This window comes from Anoplopoma fimbria, chromosome 20 (genome assembly GCF_027596085.1).
Source record: "Anoplopoma fimbria isolate UVic2021 breed Golden Eagle Sablefish chromosome 20, Afim_UVic_2022, whole genome shotgun sequence".
In the NCBI taxonomy this organism is placed as follows: Eukaryota; Metazoa; Chordata; class Actinopteri; order Perciformes; family Anoplopomatidae; genus Anoplopoma; species Anoplopoma fimbria.
Window position 1 is genome coordinate 3,608,579 of NC_072468.1, and position 18,283 is coordinate 3,626,861.

Genomic DNA, 18,283 nt, shown 5'->3' on the forward strand with positions numbered 1-18,283 from the left:
GATTTATGTAATAACAATTATTTGGCGACAAAAATAATTTTCAACATCAATTTTTGATAATCAGGATCTAGTACTCATCAGGTCACCTTGACTGTTCACAGTTCTCTTGTATATGATAGACAGTCTATAGAGCAACCTGAGCTGACAATGGCTCTTTCTCATTTTCAGACCATCATGCCGTCCGCCTGTGACTCTCTGATTGACGACATTGAGGACATGGTGTCCTCTAGCGACCCTACTCCTCACGAGAGACAGTCTGCTAGAAAGAGCATCATGCCAAGGTCCAGGAAGAAAAAAGACCTTCTGAGCCACGAGGAGCTCCAAGCTGACAGGTATGTGAAATGTTTAATAATTTATAACTGATAACAGTAATTCAGGATGAGAGTTTATTGAGATATCACCATTATTCAGTATGTTTTAGACTGATCACAATATATCAAGTGATCAAGCATTAAAATCAATCTGCATTCTTTTCAAGATTTTGATATTTTTTTAACAGTTTATTTTAAGTTTATTCAGTCAAAGAAATATTAAAGTAAAATGCAGAATTACTTTTTTTTTTTTTTTTTTTTTTTTTTTATATACAAGTGGGCTATATGGGCAGCTTTTTATAATTTCCTTTGTTTTGGTGAAGAAGTACAGTAAATGCTTAGTTCTGGTCCTTTTTGTGTTCATGCAGACTTATTACAAATGCACCAAGATATGTAAAGATAAAGCCATATTGACTCACGGGTAACTCATTGATTAGACAAGTATGGTGATTGTCATTTTGCATCATCAGGGCTGCATGGGTCTGGAGGGGAAAACAAAATTCTGGTTACAGCCAGAAAGTCACACAGTATTTTATTCCTCCTTGTTTGTATTGAACTTATTTTGTTGGCTCATAGACCTTATGAAGAAATAGTTAATTGAATTGTGAGCTTTGCTACTTTAGGTTGCTAATGGACCACATATGTCATTAATAATGATGGACAAGTAAAAATATGAGTCGTCTTATGGTCATATTACAAAGGTCGTCTGTACACAAACTATCACTCACTTTTTATCTGTGAAATGCTAAATTACACTGTGTAAGACACAAGTTATTTGTATAACTCACTTCCTCATGAATCATGGAAAATCCCCCATATCATATTATATTATATTATATCCGTTAACACTAAATTGTGTTATTTGTCCACTTTGCTTTCACACTACTAACGGACCAAACTAGAACCTGCTTGTAAGCAGACTCCGTCTGGCTGTTTGGTTCCCACCAGAGTTGGGTTTACGCTTTCCCACCAACCTTAATTAAACAGGTCAGGTGTGAAAGCACCTTAACAGTCGTTCCGACTACACTAAACATAGGTATTTAGTCTTCATCAGTTTAATGAAATAACATTATTGCTAGATATTGGTTTTTTTATTTTTATTTCCACACATCATATACCAAAACATATTTCATTGTTGTTCCCTTTTAGTTTGATCCCTGGCACCCAGAAAATCTGGATGAAAACGTGGGGCTGCAGTCATAACAACTCAGATGGAGAGTACATGGCCGGACAGCTAGCTGCCAGCGGATACAAGATGACTGGTGAGAGATTATTCAAGAATTTTACTACTAATATAACAATATTAAAATGTGATGTATTTTAGACCGCAGGAATGAAAGTAAATGAATAAACAGCTGAAATGGGAAAGATATTTGTTTATACCATTCTATAGAACTGATGTAATTATTATTACGAAACACAAGGGGGCAGTCTTGCTTTGTAAGTAAGCTCTACCCTGTGTTTTATTCCATTGGAAAATTTTGTTTTGCTCGCAATGGAGTTTGTTAGGCTGTGTGCTGTTCAACAAACTCAACCAAACAAATGTATTTGGTAAATATAGTTAAAGGTAAAATATGCAGCATTTTGCTATAAAGCAATGTATGAAATCATACAAAAAGAAATCCTCAACCATTACTTATGACCCACTAGTTAAATGTGTGGTGGTATCTGCAGAGACTCTGCTCTCTGCCTGTATTTTGTCTTTTCTTTTTCTTTGTTTGGGATGTGAGCAAAGAGCCTTCGGGCCATACATGGGAGTGTAATGCCCAGCGCTGTGAGGTTAGGACTTTATCAAAATGAAGCAACCAGGTTACATCGCCGTGTTCGTCTCTCTCCTCTCTGTCTGTGTCATTGATGTATTATGAGCTGCAGGTGTGTGTCTGTTTGACTGAGGGCAGGGGTGAGGACTGTAGACGGAGGCTGGCACACAGGCAGGTGTTTTGATCATAGTTTGAGTCTGCCAATCATTACAAACCAGTTGGAATTTAAGGGGAAAGATGGCAAGCGAGGCTCGACTTATGTCCAAGAAGCCAGCCTTACCTTGTATCATTCCCAGAACTTAATGGGGGATTATATCAGTGATCTTTGACAACTTATTTCTTAAACTAGACACTTTGAACAGAATTTTGACAAATATAGTTTTTTTTTTTTTTTTAAATGGTTAGGAAAGTTGGAAAGTCTGTGTTATCACTTGTCACTGACACGGAGATTGCTGTGGTTAAGATTTGGTTGGTTGAGGCAGAAACATGACTTGGTTAAGGATAGTTTGGGTAGAAATGACTACTTTATTAAGGTAAAGAGATTTTCTTCATCATGGTTAAGTCTAAGTATAGACTGACCAACCAGATAGTGCTGTGGGAAGAACATCAGGTGAGACTAGAGTTGTGACCAGAGACCGAGACAAGCGGCTGCATCAGAGACTAAGTAGCACATTTCTCATTCAGTTTATTTTACCAATAACGATTCAGATAATTGTAATATTGGTGAGTATTGCCGCTTATATTTGGTCAATCACAAGTTAGATCATCAGTAGTTTAAATGTTTTATCCTGAGAGAATGCTGCGTGTGTGCAAGCAGGGGAGAGGGACTGACACAGACAAAGCAGGGTGATTCAGTGTGTGTGTGTGTGTGTGTGTGTGTGTGTGTGTGTGTGTGTGTGTGTGTGTGTGTGTGTGTGTGTGTGTGTGTGTGTGTGTGTGTGTGTGTGTGTGTGTGTTCGTTCATGGGAGAGAGAGAGAGAGACGTGCAGTAAAGAAGAGAGAGTTAATATTAAGCCCTCAGGCCTTTTTCTCACCATGGGGTCTCCACAGCCATAGAGGGACATTAATCACACACTTCAAAAATGCAGATGTACTCACTCACTCACAAACACACACACCGGACACACACAACACACAATTTACTCATGAACACAGGCCAACAGTCCACCACCCCCCACCCAGCACCTCATCTGGTAGTTAAGACTCTTGATCTCTTTTTCTTTTCCACCTTGTTTTTTTGGAGTGCATTAGTAGCAGGGTGTTTATGTTGCATTGCTCATTACCTCAACGTCCCTGGTTTGATTCAACCTTCGGGACCTTCGTTGCATATCAAACCTTTCCCCTCATTGCCGTGTCTATCAAATAAATAAATGTTTGAGCTAGCCTCAGATACAACCTGTGTCTCTTGGCACAGTAGCAGATCCTGTGTTAAATAATTGACTAAGGCTAGATATTAAGTGTGTGGCAATTTTCTTACCTTCGATCTATTTCAATTCTGTAATTGACAGTGTTTTTCCTCCCTCAAAAGGAGGGGGGAGTGGTACCATCCTGATCATTTGCACACGTGTACTGTCCTGTACCGTGCATGGTCAATGTGCTAAATTGTTGCCACATTGTTGCAGGGATAGTCAGTGGTGATATATTGTGAATCCCTGGATGTTAAATGTTCATCTGCAAGTTTCTGTTGTGGTCCCAGTTCAATTTGATCCTAAATTGTAATGATGTAGCATCGCTCATGCCATGGTTAAGTTATGACTGAGACTAAAAATATGACGACACGTACTGATGTACTAAATAGGGAAAAAAAATGCTGTTGGGGCAAAAAATGTTTCCAGCAGAAACACTATGGCTTATATTCATTTTGAAAGTGCTTAACCGGTGTTATTTTATCACTCACTCAGTCCGTCAATCAATGACAGACCTTTTGCGTTTATAGGGCTGGCTCCCACTTTGCTGCTCTTTTCTTCCTCTCTGCCAATTTTAGCAACGTTTTTCCCCGTGCACTATGCTGTTCACTATGCTGATAATGGCAGCGAAATGCCCCTGTCGTTACAGATGACAGAAATCCACCAAGTGCTACGCTTGTTATGAAATAGTGTTTTCCATGAAGACACCTGTCAGAGTTGGAAGAGAGCTGGAGGCGGGCCGGAATTTAAAAGAGGCTGCTGCCTCGCCATTCTCTGTGCAGAAAAATATGAATAAAGTGGAACGGTGGTAATTGTCTTTCAGGAAGTGAGTTCGGTTAAGACTTGTTTACAATTAGAGATGTTTTGTATTCCCACTTTGATTTCTGTATGAGAAATTTCAGTCTGTCACAGAATCTGATTACAGTACAAAGCTTCTCTGGTGGTCTGAACGCTAGACTCTAAGGTAATAAGGTTAAAGCATGCTGTTATGGATATTTAATTTTTCTAATCTCTAGATTAGGTTTGTTTCTGTCTTTCTCTGCTCCTTAAAGTAGGACCATGCAGTGAGCACACAGAGATCCTTATTCCAGGAAGTTTTCAGCTAATATTAGTGCTGTTTAATTAAATATCAGTTCAGTGGAAGTACTCTCAGATAGCTGTATAAATAGTTTTGCTCATAAAAAAAAAAATACACTCCTCACCCTTAACCTGTTTTTTGTTGTTTTATACAACTCAATATGAAATTAACAAGAAAATAGTCTGTTTGGGCATGTTTGACAACCGTCATTCTTCAAGATAAGGTGCATCACTTGGTGTGTGTGCCTGTGAGAAAGAAACAAAGGGAAAGTTTGCAGATTTTCAACCCGAAAATAGAAGAACAGGTGCTACAATCTGTCTCTTTATTTCTTTACACCTGGCTCTTATCAGGTTGCGAATGAAGAAAAGTTATACCAACATGAGCACAGCTGACAAACAGCTTAGCGAAAGAGCAGTCCTCCATTATTTACCACTTCAGTTAATATGAATTTATCTCACTATGTAGCTCAGAGATGCCGTAATCCTTTACAGATGAAGCTTGAGAATACTCTCTCCCTCCTTTTAGTCTTGCGGTCTTTCTCTTTCTCTGTCTCTCTCACTCCCCCCTCTCAACAAAGTACTTTAAAGGTCAGTGTCTCACTGCTAAAGCAAAAGGATTAGTTTGGTTTCTGTCTTCCTCTTCTCTGCTTTTTTATCTGTCTTTTCCCTTTGTATGCTTTCTTGTCTCTTCTGTCTCTTTCCTCCTGCATCGCTTTTTTTCTCCCCTCATCTTCTTTGGGTGTGTGTATCTTCACTCAATGTTTTTCACTGAGAGGTTGTTGGAAGGAGAAATTGCCTGTCATGGCCAGAATCAGGGGAGATTACCGCTCAGGAGAGGTGGTGATTGTTTTGAATGGTATAGTATGGAATGCAATGCAATTGTCTAGAATGGCATGAAATTGTTGGGAGTGCATTGTAGAGAGTGGAATAGTCTGGAATGACAAGGACTGAATTGTGCTTCTGAAGGATGTAGTGTCTGGTATGTGGCCAGACTGAAAATTAGGACGTCGAGTTGGTTGAACATTATCCGTTGTGCGTCAGAATGTTATGTCCTTCATATGATTCTATCCTATGAATAGAAGACGCATACCTCTGTAGTGTCTGTTGTTCATATCCGCAGTGCCGATCTGCAGAGTTTAATCAAAGAGTTTGGACAAAGACAGCTTCCACAGCTCTGAAAACATGACATCACCTTCTCTCCCTCCCTCCCTCCCATCCTTCCTGCCCGTTTTCTCTCTTTCACACCCCCTGCCCTCCTTTCATCTCCCTCTCTAAAACTCTTTCTTTCTTAAACTATGACATCACCTGGTGTAAGGCGTAGTAGCAGTTCTTCTGGTGGCCTCTAGGTGGCAGCCTTGGCTCAATACAAGAGCCTTTGTGTTGAAAGAATGCATCGCCGCAATATCAGGATGAGGTCATCCTTCTGAAAAACATACTCTGTATTCTCATTCATAGTTTTAAAAGTTGTAACTTTCAGTCCTTGAAGGGCTGCACATGATCCTATGTGATCATTTATCTTGATAACATGTAGCCATCTCTTTGTTACCACTGTTATAAACCTGAAATCAATACAATGTAATGCTGTAGGACATCATGTGGATTTTTACATAACAAGCCTCATTGATTAAGGTTGAATATACAGCGGCTTGAGGATGAAAAGATCTGTCTCTGTTTAGATGAGGGCTTCAGTTAGAGAGCATCTTGGCACGTATATACCATATATATATTTCTAATATGATATATATAGGACGTGAGTATATTTCTCCTCAAATGTCTTGGTGCTTGCAAGTTGAGGTGATTACTACCAGCCAGTTCATTTATTCAGTCATAAAATATGCGTAATATTAAATGTTTAGTAATTCCGAACAAAGAAAAGAAAATATACCCCCCTGAATTTTTGTCTTCCATTTTACTTCAATGAAACAACAACCTGTGTGACTCCCCCTCTCTGCTTTCATTGTCTCCACACTTTAAGACCTTTATTTGTTCAGCGTGGCTCGTCCTGAGCTGCTGTTCCTCTGTACAACTAAAGAGGGCACTGTTTACTCATGATAGTACACTGATACAAATGAACCACATTTGAGCAGCAGAGCAATGTGCCAAATAGTGACTTCATAGAAAGGCGTGTATACTCGCATATGGGCGCACACACACACACACACACACACACACACACACACACACACACACACACACACGCACGTGCATAGACAAACAGCCACACACCCTTCATGGAAAGTCACACCAGGATATTTTGATTGTTTTTGGCTGCTCTCCTCCCCTCCCAATGTCCCCTCTGCCAGCCAGCCGCACACACAGCACTTCAGTTATGATTTTACATACCGGTTAGGCAAAATTACTCCCCAGTATACAATGTCAGCCAAATGAGGCGTTTTTAGTTCCTGGTTTGGACACAGACGGTTGGAGGATATGGCGCTCAGAGAGAGGATGTGAGCTGTTTTGATGAGCTTTATTGATGAGCAAGTATTAGAGGTGTCGCTGTGGATAGAAAATGCCAGACGTGTTGAATACAATTAACTTTACGGTGCCATTTAGACAATGAACTGCTTTGAAATTATGATTGATATGAAATGCATCATTAGTTTAGGATAAGCGGGTATTAAATATGTTTTTTCACTACATACATTTTCAAGTAAGGAAGAAAAACATTTGGCATTTTTGTCAATTGTATTTAGATGTACCAGCATTTCACTGGTATAAAGGGTATGTGACATTTGCAGACTATTTATTTCCTTCTTTTTTTTTTTTTTACCCAATTTCATATACTTTTTCCAGGATATTTGTAATAGACAGTATTCATACATTTAGCAGAAACAGTGCTGAACTGTTCTGATTCAGCTCGTAATGCATAAGAGTTACAAGCGCGTCTACTGCTCTGTGTGATTGTATTACATCACCGAAGAGTATTCTCACTCTGAGTGTGTGTGTGTACTTCACATACATGCCGTCTCATTCATAAAACGGAGTGTGTGGGGACCTTCTGATTGGCTGACTGCGTGCTACGCAACATTACACGCCGCAATGTTACAGCCAATGAAAACTTACAATGTTCACTCTGACTCCACCTCTCACATAGAGAGACACACACACACACACACACACACACACACACACACACACACACACACACACACGTTAGCAGAGACATCCAGCTCACACACACAATCGCTCTTCTCGCACACAGTAGCAGACGTGGTGGGAATTGATATTGTGAGCAGAAAGTGAATGAGAGACAGCTCAGTTGACAGCCGTCATTCTGCAAGAGCATACATATCGCCTGATGCGTACGCGTTTTGAGAGAAACTGTACGATGGCTCTGTCTTCCCACTATCTTCCAACTACGTGATGTGTGTCAGACAGCCCCACTGTGCTGATTGAGAGAGGGAGAGGGGTGGAAAAGATTAAAGAGCAAAGAGATGCAATGAAAGACTAGAGGAAGAGTCAGCGGGGAAGGGGGGGTGGGTGCTGGGATGAAGGGTAATGGCGAGAGATGCAGATGCACTTGAAGCCAAAATCAGTCAAAGCGCCGGTCGGGAAAAAGGGAGGCGAACAGGGAGAGCAATATGCTGCCAGGGGAAGCAAACTAGACTCTGCAGAAATGGAGAGATGGAGGAATAATGTAGTAGAGGAAGGTAAAGAAACAAGAGGAGAGTGGTTTGAGGACTGAGAGACAACAACAGAGATGTAAAAGGCAGGTTAAGCAAATGGTTGTTGCAGGCAGCAATTGATACGAATCAAATGACATAGTTGGGAGAAAAAGAACAATTAGAAGCTAAACTAGAAACTGAATATACATGGGACAAGAAATGGAACCGAAATAAATACATTTTCATAATTTTAGTTCAGCGCAGACATTTGACAGGTAGACCGGCTGTTAATATGTAAATATGGATATGTAAATTAGTAGTGTGGTGACATGAAGGTAAAACTATTTGAATATTAAAGATCCCATTTGGCAAAACAGGTGTCCTTTTGTATGGGGGTTTTTGCGATCACAAAACATAACTTCTTGTGTTTTACTATCTCACTTAGTATTTTGTCAGAATTGATGCTGGAAATGATTGCATTGCAGTCCCAAGTACACACACATTGGTGTATAGGACTATACCTTTTCTGTATAATGCATGTGTGGTTTTAAAGCCCTCTCTTTCTCTCACACAGAGACACACAGTTGCAAGGCTTTGAATTTGTCTAAGGTCCTACAAATAGGCCCATGAGTCTACGCAGTCAAGTGTAACCATTTAGAGGCCAGGAGATCAGAGTGATCCCTAGCTGTGTGTGTGTGTGTGTGTGTGTGTGTGTGTGTGTGTGTGTGTGTGTGTGTGTGTGTGTGTGTGTGTGTGTGTGTGTGTGTGTGTGTGTGTGTGTGTGTGTGTGTGTGTGTGTGTGTGTGTGTGTGTGTGTGTGTGTGTGTGTGTGTGTGTTTTAGTGATCCTACAAGGTGACCCACGTGTAGGCAACACCCAGTACCATTTAGAGGCCATGGGATTAGGGACGCCGGCCATTCGTGCCTTGAGATTCCCTTGAGGGAACTACGGATGGAGGAGAAGAAGGAAAATCGGATAACCTGAGGAAAGGAGGGATCAGTGGTCGATCTAATCCATTGATTACTCTTAGGAAAGAAAATTTTGTCAGCATCACAAACGGACCTGATGAATCGAGGGATTTATTAGTGTCATCCTTTTCAGCCATTTTTTCACAGACACATTACTAATTGAGTCATTGGTAAATACATTAATACTCAACATCATGCCTGGCGCTGAATGCCCACTAGTGTTTCTAAGGGACTGCAGGAGGAAAACAAGGGTAATTCCTCTCTGGCACTCATTTCTCCAAGGACCGGAAGATCTCCCTTATTGCTGCTAGAACTTCCCATATGTAAGCAAGGAAAGCCAGTCGACTGAAAGAGAGACCACTCCTTACTCCTCTGAGAAATAGCAAAAAAACAGAACAAATTAATTCCCCAAAGAGTGGTGAAATCTCAGCCTTGTTTCTCAAACTAGAAAGATGCACTAAAGGTAGGAGAGGAAGAAGAACGAACGCAAGAATTACTGCTCCAGTGTTCGTTCACTTGTTCATTCTCACTTTCTCTGATGAAGACAGCTAGAGATAAATAAAGGGAGAAGCTGGATAGTTGGTTCCTTTGCTGCTTCCCTCAAGAGAAAGGAAGCCTATTCCCTATTCCCAGCAGAAGCCAGCCAGCCAATCAACCTCCTGTTATCCCAGGAATACCGCCGCATTCCACAGGGATTGGGAATACACTGAAGGGATATAATGGGAATATCAGGGAGGGGATGTGAGTAATGGGATAAGGCAAGAGCCGAGGGGAAAGGCTTTGGGGTGGAGGGGATTGAGGAAGGGAGGGACTTAGAAACGAGGAGGATAGGAGGTTGTCTGGAAAAGGGATGGTGGAGCCATCGAGGTTTTGCTCACATCCAAAGTGTTGAGCCTTAAATCAAAGTAAGGAGATGTCACATTCTGGCAGCAGAGGTGGCTTTATAGTAAAATATTAAAGCTAATGGCCTACAGATTGACGGTTCAAATCTCAGACCAGCGTGTCCAGACTGCATAGGAGTTGTGCTTTCCCACCCTTCAACATGTTGCATCCATTTAACAAGGCATTTAACCTCCAGCATCTCAACTACAGCTGCTCAGTGGGCAACACGCGTGCCTGTGGATATGTTGGGCAGCTCCCAGTTGTGTGTGCGTGTGCGTGTGTGTGTGTGTGTGTGTGTGTATATAGTATCACCTTATCCACATGTTGTTTTTCTTAAGCATCTGACAATATGGTTGTGAATGTCCACTGGGGCTTCAGTTTAATCAAAAATAATAGCCCCTTCAACCTTGAGCTTTAAAGTTGCATTGAAAGTTGCCCTGACAGATGAGACACAGCAAACAATGGGTTAATTAGGGGACCCACAGGGCAGATTGAGTTTTATTCACATCATTTGACACTACACACTGTCCTAATTTCAAAATGTCAGTGTTTTTATCCAATGTCATGTCATCATTTGCACAGTTGAGTGATGTCAGGGACTCTCATAGCTTTCCTTCTCTTGGAGGACAAACAGTGCAATATAATGTCGGACTCCTTGACAGTAGAGCTGAAAAAGTAAAAAAGCAAGATGATCTATATTCTTTGACATTTGACAACTCATTGTTGCGTTCTCTGTTTTTGAATAATTAGCTTGTCTGTTCCTTTCACGAGCTAAAAAGAGACTTTTGGTCTTTCTCACTTCTAATTTGTCCTTTGTTTTTCTCTGTCATCTTGACTCAACAAGGAAAACAAATGTAATTCCCTCATGAAGAGGAAATGAAAGCTTGAAAGACATTAGTAATTAACGTGGCATGCCAGGCTGCGGGTGTGGGTGGAGAATTGTGTGTGGGTGACATATGGATAAAAAGCAAAGAAATCGAGAGTTGGGCATTCAAGGACACGTAGCAAATGACTTTTCAAGGCCCCCTTTGAGGTTTTTTTTTCTGCCTCCCTCTATTTCCTTTGGCCCTTTTTTGTGTTCTTTTGGAAGATAACCCCTGCTTTCTGTCTGAGTGTCCAATGTTCAGCCATCAGAGCCATTACTCGCTGCCCACCCGCTGAAATGGAAAGCAGGGTTGACCTGCATCGTTGTATGTGTGTGTGTGTGTGTGTGTGTGTGTGTGTGTGTGTGTGTGTGTGTGTGTGTGTGTGTGTGTGTGTGTGTGTGTGTGTGTGTGTGTGTGTGTGTGTGTGTGTGTGTGTGTGTGATGCTCCTATGAGGCCACCTGCTGAAATGAAAGCACTGGCTACCTGTGAGTGAAGGGAGGGAAGTGTGAGCATGAATGTGTGTGTGTGTGTGTGTGTGTGTGTGTGTGTGTGTGTGTGTGTGTGTGTGTGAATTCATGATTATGGGAGTACATCGGTAGGTTATAAAATTCAGGGGTCCTCACAAGTATTTTAATACAAAGCAGCGTGTGTGCGTGTGTGTGTGTGTGTGTGTGTGTGTGTGTGTGTGTGTGTGTGTGTGCGTGTGTGCAATTCTGTCCTTTGTAATAAATTAATTCTACATGTGTCTCGGTCTGATCTCTCCTTCATACATATAAATGAATCAGCTATGTGCTAGATTTCCATGTGAGAGCACAGATATTAGATAAAGTGGATTTAAAAGCCGCGGATGATTTGAGCAGTGGGCTTAATTTGAATCATCGGACAAAGTAACCTTGATCACCAAGCAGAAAAGATGACTTGACTGGGAGCAGCTCCGGGACCTTGCTTGACCAGAGAGAAATTGTGAATGAATATAAGTAGCTGTGTGTGTGTATGTGTGCGTGTGTGTGTGTGGGGTCATCCACAGGTAATAGACCTAATAGCTTTTCTGCTGTCCACTCTGAAGGCTCGGTGTAGACAAGTAATAATTGAGTTTGAATTCGCTTGAAGGCGTGTGTATGCACATAAACTTTTATTCAGTTTCATATTAAATATCCATGCAACCAGCCACTTTAAGTTTTCTGACATGCCTTTTTGCGCTTCCTTTCTTTGAGGCTCTACTCTTAATAATCGTTGCTCTCCACCCCTCATCCTGGTGTTCTACAAGCAGTATAGATCTATACAGGGGAAAGTTAACAGAGTTAATAAAGGTAATGTTAAGCAAGGAAAGAGATCGATTGCTACGTATTGATTAAGCATTAAGTGTGGCCACAAGTAATTTCCAGGTGGTCTGTTTGTGTTGGAAAATGAATGCTTTTGAAGTGTTTTATCCCTAAAATGTGTCGGTGTATTTTTTGCAGTGCTTGGACCAAGCCCTCAGGAATGGCACTAGATCAGGTTGATTTCAGTCTGAATAAACCAATAAGGTCAACCACAAGAAGAAGTGGTTATTTGTGTTGTTGTTTTTAGTTAGCTAATATATGCTTCTGTTCCTTTTGCTCTTATTTACATCCCATACTCAGTGGCTGGATCAAACACACACAAAGCACACACATGTATGCACATACAGAAGTGTGTGAAGTTTATTGATGATCTGAGGCTTTCCACATGGCGGACAGATGGCTCTTCTAATCTTCCAGACAGATACTGCCTTTTGATATCTGATCTGATCTGATGATTACTGTGTGTATGTGTGTGTGTGTCTGTGTGGTTTCCAAGGATGAACTTGATGAATTTGTTTTACAGTTGAGGTTTGAATACGTCTTCGCTTGTCATCCTGAGACTGTGGTTGATGGTTGATCAATGGTTGTGAATTCGACTGTTATGACATGCCTATATTTGCCTTTGCCTATATTTTGGTCACATATCAGTCACGCTTCAGTATCCTGACTTTATAAATTCAACAATATATAAATTTGATCTATCCTTGGATTTTATACATCGGAAAGTAAAGAGCTAGGGAGGGAATGGGTGGCCTTGAAAATGGGTCAATTTAAGCTCAATGAGGTACACACATGGTTAGTGAGTTATCAGCCCCTGCTTTTAACATTCAAAACAGAATAACAATATTTCTTTAGTGTGTTTTTATTTATTTAGCTCACTGATCTCGATGTTTCTGCTTAATGTAACATTGTGTGTAGATAAGAATCTACACAAGTGACTCGGGGTTTGTCTTTACTGTTTGGAATTTCACCAATGTTGGACAATTGAGCATTGCAAAGACCTTAAAAAGCCTCTGCATCCTTTTCAACTGACCTGTTCACCTCTTAATATTGTTGCTTACAAATCACAACAGATTAAATATGACCAGCAAGTTGTAATTTTTCTGGTACAATCACCTTTTTTGTGCATTGTCAGATATTGTCTGTTTCTTCCTTTGCAGATTTTGTCTGAAGTATCTACCTCTAAATCTATCTCTGTTACTGTCACTGTCTCTGAGGTGGCCTTGCAGTAAACGCCACCACACTTATCACAGCCTTCAGTTTACAACAGTTATTATGCGGCCCATGCAGGGAGTGATGAATTATCCACTGTAGCTTTAAGCATCAATTTTGGCTTGGACCAGAAAACCAGATGTGACAATGCTGTTTGAGTGACCCAGCACTGGAAAATATTGCTAAATAAGTCAATATTGTGCAAAGAAAGTTTGTTATGTTGCCAAAACATTCAGTTGTGGTGCCAAGTTGAAGGAACACTTTTTCAAATGTACCAGCCTCTTACACTGCTGAAAGCAACATCACCCCAGCCATGTTCAAAACTCCACACATTGCCAGAGTCTCATATCGTTAAGTGCATTGATACACTGGCGCCTGACTACCTGTCTTAGTGTATTGTAATACGCTAGCAGCATGATTATCTCGGCTTGATTTAGCGTCTCTGACCTGATATCAGATTAAAGACACTTGGATGTGTGTAGGAGCCGGATTAGCATATAAAAGACAGTGACGGGACATCAGATAATTCTGATGCCATCTGTTTTCAATGGAATTTCTTAAAAGGAAGTGTGTGTGTGTGTGTGTGTGTGTGTGTGTGTGTGTGTGCGCGTGTGCGTGCGCGCAACCCCCACACCCCTGCTCTCTGTCATTTTCCTTGCTGCGTTTTAGGCCCGTTATTTGTATTTGTGCTGCAGATCTTCCTTCCTTTTGTCCTATTATTTCCATTTTTTTTGGTTTCTTATTTTATTTTTGTCCCAGGCAAAAGCAGACCCATGATTAACACTGACTATGAACAGACACATTCATTATTTACTATGGAAAACACTATAAATTGTTCCATTTTGTAATGATTTATTAATAAGAAGGCAAATTCTCTGGGATTTGGCTTCATGTCCGCCCCACCTAGCTAATGTATTCATGCACAGATGCATTGAGACAGACATGCAAGCAAGCACGTATGTGTGCACAAACAGACTCACACACACACACAATGCCATAGGCAGCGTTGTGATATTAAAACACCAACAGTTGCATTATCCATCGAGATTCCTGTTGTAATTTCTCATGAATCGATTTTAATAAACTAAACAATTTTTGTTCAAATAAAATGCTTGCTTGGAAACAGTATGGTTGAGAACATGTCGTTTTAATGAGGCTTACATTATTTATTATTTATATATTATTTTAGTATAACTGGTAAAATCAGACAACTATCCCAAAAGTTGAATACATTTTTAATCTTAGGTATGTGTTTTGGCCTTTTAATTGGGTCTTAAGTTTTTTGTTTACAGGACTTTTTAATGTGCTTGATTCCTCCATTACTACAGTCATAAGAGCTCTACTTTACAGGTTTTGCATTCAGAGTTCTCACAATCACAAACGATCAGTGGACAATCAAAGTGCAGAAGCCCAAAAACACATCACCCTTATTGATTGGTGTGTATGTAAATGAATTGAAAGCTTGTAAAATAGACTAGCAAATTGTTCCATCTTACATGTGTGTAACCAGTCTACCTGCCAGCATCCACATTCCCTTCACTGCTCAGTGCTAAGCTCATCAGCAACGAGGTTGTGTGTGTGAATACGTGTTGCATGGCAGAGGCTGTGATTATGAGCTTTACAGTGTTCATTTTGAATGTGGTGGCATTGCAGGTAGAGCGATCAGGTGATGTGTTTAGGGCAACGCCGGTTTCAATTAGACACATTATAGTGATTATTTCTAATATGGTGGAACAGCAGGCGGAGACGTAGCATGTTTTGTGTGTGTGTGTGCGTGTGTGTGTGTGTGTGTGTGTGTGTGTGTGTGTGTGTGTGTGTGTGTGTGCGTGTGCGCGTGCTTGTGCCAGTGATGCATGTAATATAAGGAGACATTGCCAATTGAACAAGGTGGTCCTCTAAGCTTATCATGTGTTGTGCGTGCACAATGTATTTCCTCCAGATTCATTTCCTACATCTAGCCTTTCCCCTCTCTTTTTTTTTAGGAACAAGCTAGATCAGCAGACTCTCTCTCTCTCTGTGTGTGTGTGTGTGTGTGTGTGTGTGTGTGTGTGTGTGTGTGTGTGTGTGTGTGTGTGTGTGTGTGTGTGTGTGTGTGTGTGTGTGTGTGTGTGTGTGTGTGTGTGTGTGTGTGTGTGTGTGTTTGTGTTTATCTAGCTTTCCTCATTCCAATATGCTTTATCTACATTTTCTCTTAACACTTTCAAAGACAAACCTGTGAGTGTCTCTCCCTCTCTCTTGTGTCTCCTGGTCTCTCATGGTGAATCTTTCTGATTTGATTTCTATCCAACTCGCCTGGATTTTACTTTGGTCCGTCTCAAAATTGTTAGCTCCTTTTCTTCTTTGTCTTTGGTATCTTCATCTTTGTCTTTTTGGACTCATGTTCAACCTTTCTCTTTTATTTGACTTTCCTCCTTCCCACAATCAAATTGCAACTCTTATACTCAGTGTTTGTCTTTCTTCCTCTTCCTCCGTCTCCACACTGATCCTCTAATCAGCAGCCAGCAGTGTCTAGGGTTTACTTTTGAAATGACATGCCATCCCATTCTCCTTGTTTCCCCCTCTTGTCTTTCTCCTCTCATCTAATGTCTTGTACATCTTTTCTCCTGTCTTCCTTTCCTCTCTTCTACCGTCTCCACCTCCTCTTCTCTGTGTGATGGTTGTCTGGGGATGGCAACATGAGCTGGCTTCAAACCCGCAACATCATAACGACATGTTATGCACCTCTGCTAAGCCACCAGGAACCCCTCCTCCCCCTTTCTCAGGTTCAGAAAAATAAAAGCTCTCTGCGTCTGGGCTATTTGCATACTATTTGCATATGAACCCCAACTGGCTGTTTTTGGAATGCCAAGAGGCTAAATTCAGTATTTATTACCCGGGCCTATAACTAGTTTTCTCCTTTCTGTGGCATTTGCATCTGATTTGCATGTCCCACAGCTTGGATCTGGGAATAAGGGGCCAGATGACCTAAATTGTTTCAATTCCACCCAGAAATAAAAAAGCAGCGGAAGGTCTAATTATTACTATTAATCGAATTAGGACGCTTTACATGTGGAGCGTAAATATGCGGAAGGGTTATTAGCTGCAATACCAAGCTGAGGCAACTTGTTCTAACTGCAAACTGCTTTTGCATGGAGACAATAAATTATGTGTGTGTGTTCATGTCTGTGGTCGCATATCTTTGAGCAGTTGGCTCGATTTCCCACAACGCATCATCCCTTCCTATCCCAATAGATTATATCAAAAGAACCCTATTGTTTTGTAGGTTCTCATTTTTTGGGGCAAACAAATGTTCTATATTTAGCTTCTCGAAGATATCCATATAAATCTTTACAGATGTAATAATCAAAAAAGCTTATCAGAATTATATTACTATGTTATATTAATTTGACTATTAACAATTCATAAGGAATTGGATAGACAGACTGTGGCTTACAGACTTCATGCACACTACACGGATCTCATCAGCACATGCAGTACATCTGAGCGTTACATACGTATCATCCTGTCAAACACGTATGTTGGTGCTCTCCGCCGGTCTTTCTTTCCTTCAGTTGATAAATAAACTGCTTAAACTGATAATAAACAGGACGCCCACAGTGAAGGGGATTTATGTGAAGCTTAAACCCCTTTCAGACACGCACCCCTTTACATTAATCTGACGGCAATTTAACATATCGGTCTCATGCCTGTGTAAGCACCCTGGTCACATTAACGTAAAAGTCACAACAGCTACTTCCCAGGTCGAACCCAATAATGTTTCTGCTACACTTTCAACGCGGCAAAAGTCTGAACTGAATGCAGCTTGATTAACGTTAAAGGCTGCAGCAGCATGAAGTAAAACATTCGAAAAGAGAAAATATATGTATTCATCATGATCTCTTAGTCGGACAATCAATTAGAGAAATTGATCTTCAAATATCAGATCTGTCTAAAACAATATTTTTGTGACCAGACTAGAAGAGACTTCTTCAAAAACCTCTTACAATAATATTCTGAGAGTCTTTTTCATGTACTCTTAAACAGGCCCTATTTTCCGGGTGTATATTTTTATCTCAAGTTCCAGTTACAACATGTTTACATGCGTTAATGCTCATAGTCCGCCGTGTTTTTCTCATCCTGGCTGTCCTGCAGCACCTCTTCTCACCCTCTCTCTGAAATGCTCCGTTGTAGCGCTTGCTCCTCCCTCCAGAAAGCAAAGTCTGCTCTGATTGGTCAGCTAGCCCGCTCTGTTGTGATTGGTCAACGTTTCACATTTCAAAAAACTCGTCCTCTGGAGCTTAAGCTCCGTCTCTCTCTTTTGTTGTTTGAGGGCCAAACTAGCCGGAAGGAGTTTTACGTCACTTCCGTAACATGATGACCTCATAAAGTCACGGAAGTGAAGGAGAGAATTCAATCGAGCCGTTTCAGGCAGTTCATGAGCAGTGTTTCTGAGGGGGAGGGTAACTCCTTTTAGGCGTGGACTTCAGGTTTTACACTCTACGGACCTTTTACATGTAAAAATATATATAACACATTAAAGAAGAGGGAAAAAGTGGAAAAGCATAATAGGGCCACTTTAATGTTCATTCATGCCAATTGTTTGGATGAATAAATGCATATCCAGGGAAAAACACTTTGTATATAACTATGGAGCAAATGAGAATTTAACCACAGTCCCAACATTAATGTCCTCCGAACAAAAAACCCAGCAGGACTTAATGATGTGAAAATGGATCTGTGATTTTACAGTTTGTAGAAGCGTTTGTCCCTTCATGCTCATGATGGTCATTTTTCATGGCAAAATAAAATAAAAACAATTTAAAATCCACTTGTGATGCAGCCTGTGAGAGAACAGAAAACACTCTTCCCCACTATCATCACTTTTACAACT

The 18,283-nt window shown here is 40.7% G+C and overlaps 1 protein-coding gene across 1 annotated transcript in view; it reads left to right on the top strand.

Annotated features, from left to right (window-relative positions):
* cdkal1 (CDK5 regulatory subunit associated protein 1-like 1) overlaps window positions 1–18,283 on the top strand; it is a 219,117-nt gene that overhangs the window by 1,334 nt on the left and 199,500 nt on the right. Inside the window, exons 2-3 of the mRNA XM_054621799.1 lie at window positions 169–332; window positions 1,461–1,573. Of these exons, the coding sequence (XP_054477774.1) occupies window positions 175–332; window positions 1,461–1,573 (271 nt within the window). The 5' untranslated portion in view covers window positions 169–174. The remainder of the gene's footprint in view (window positions 1–168; window positions 333–1,460; window positions 1,574–18,283) is intronic.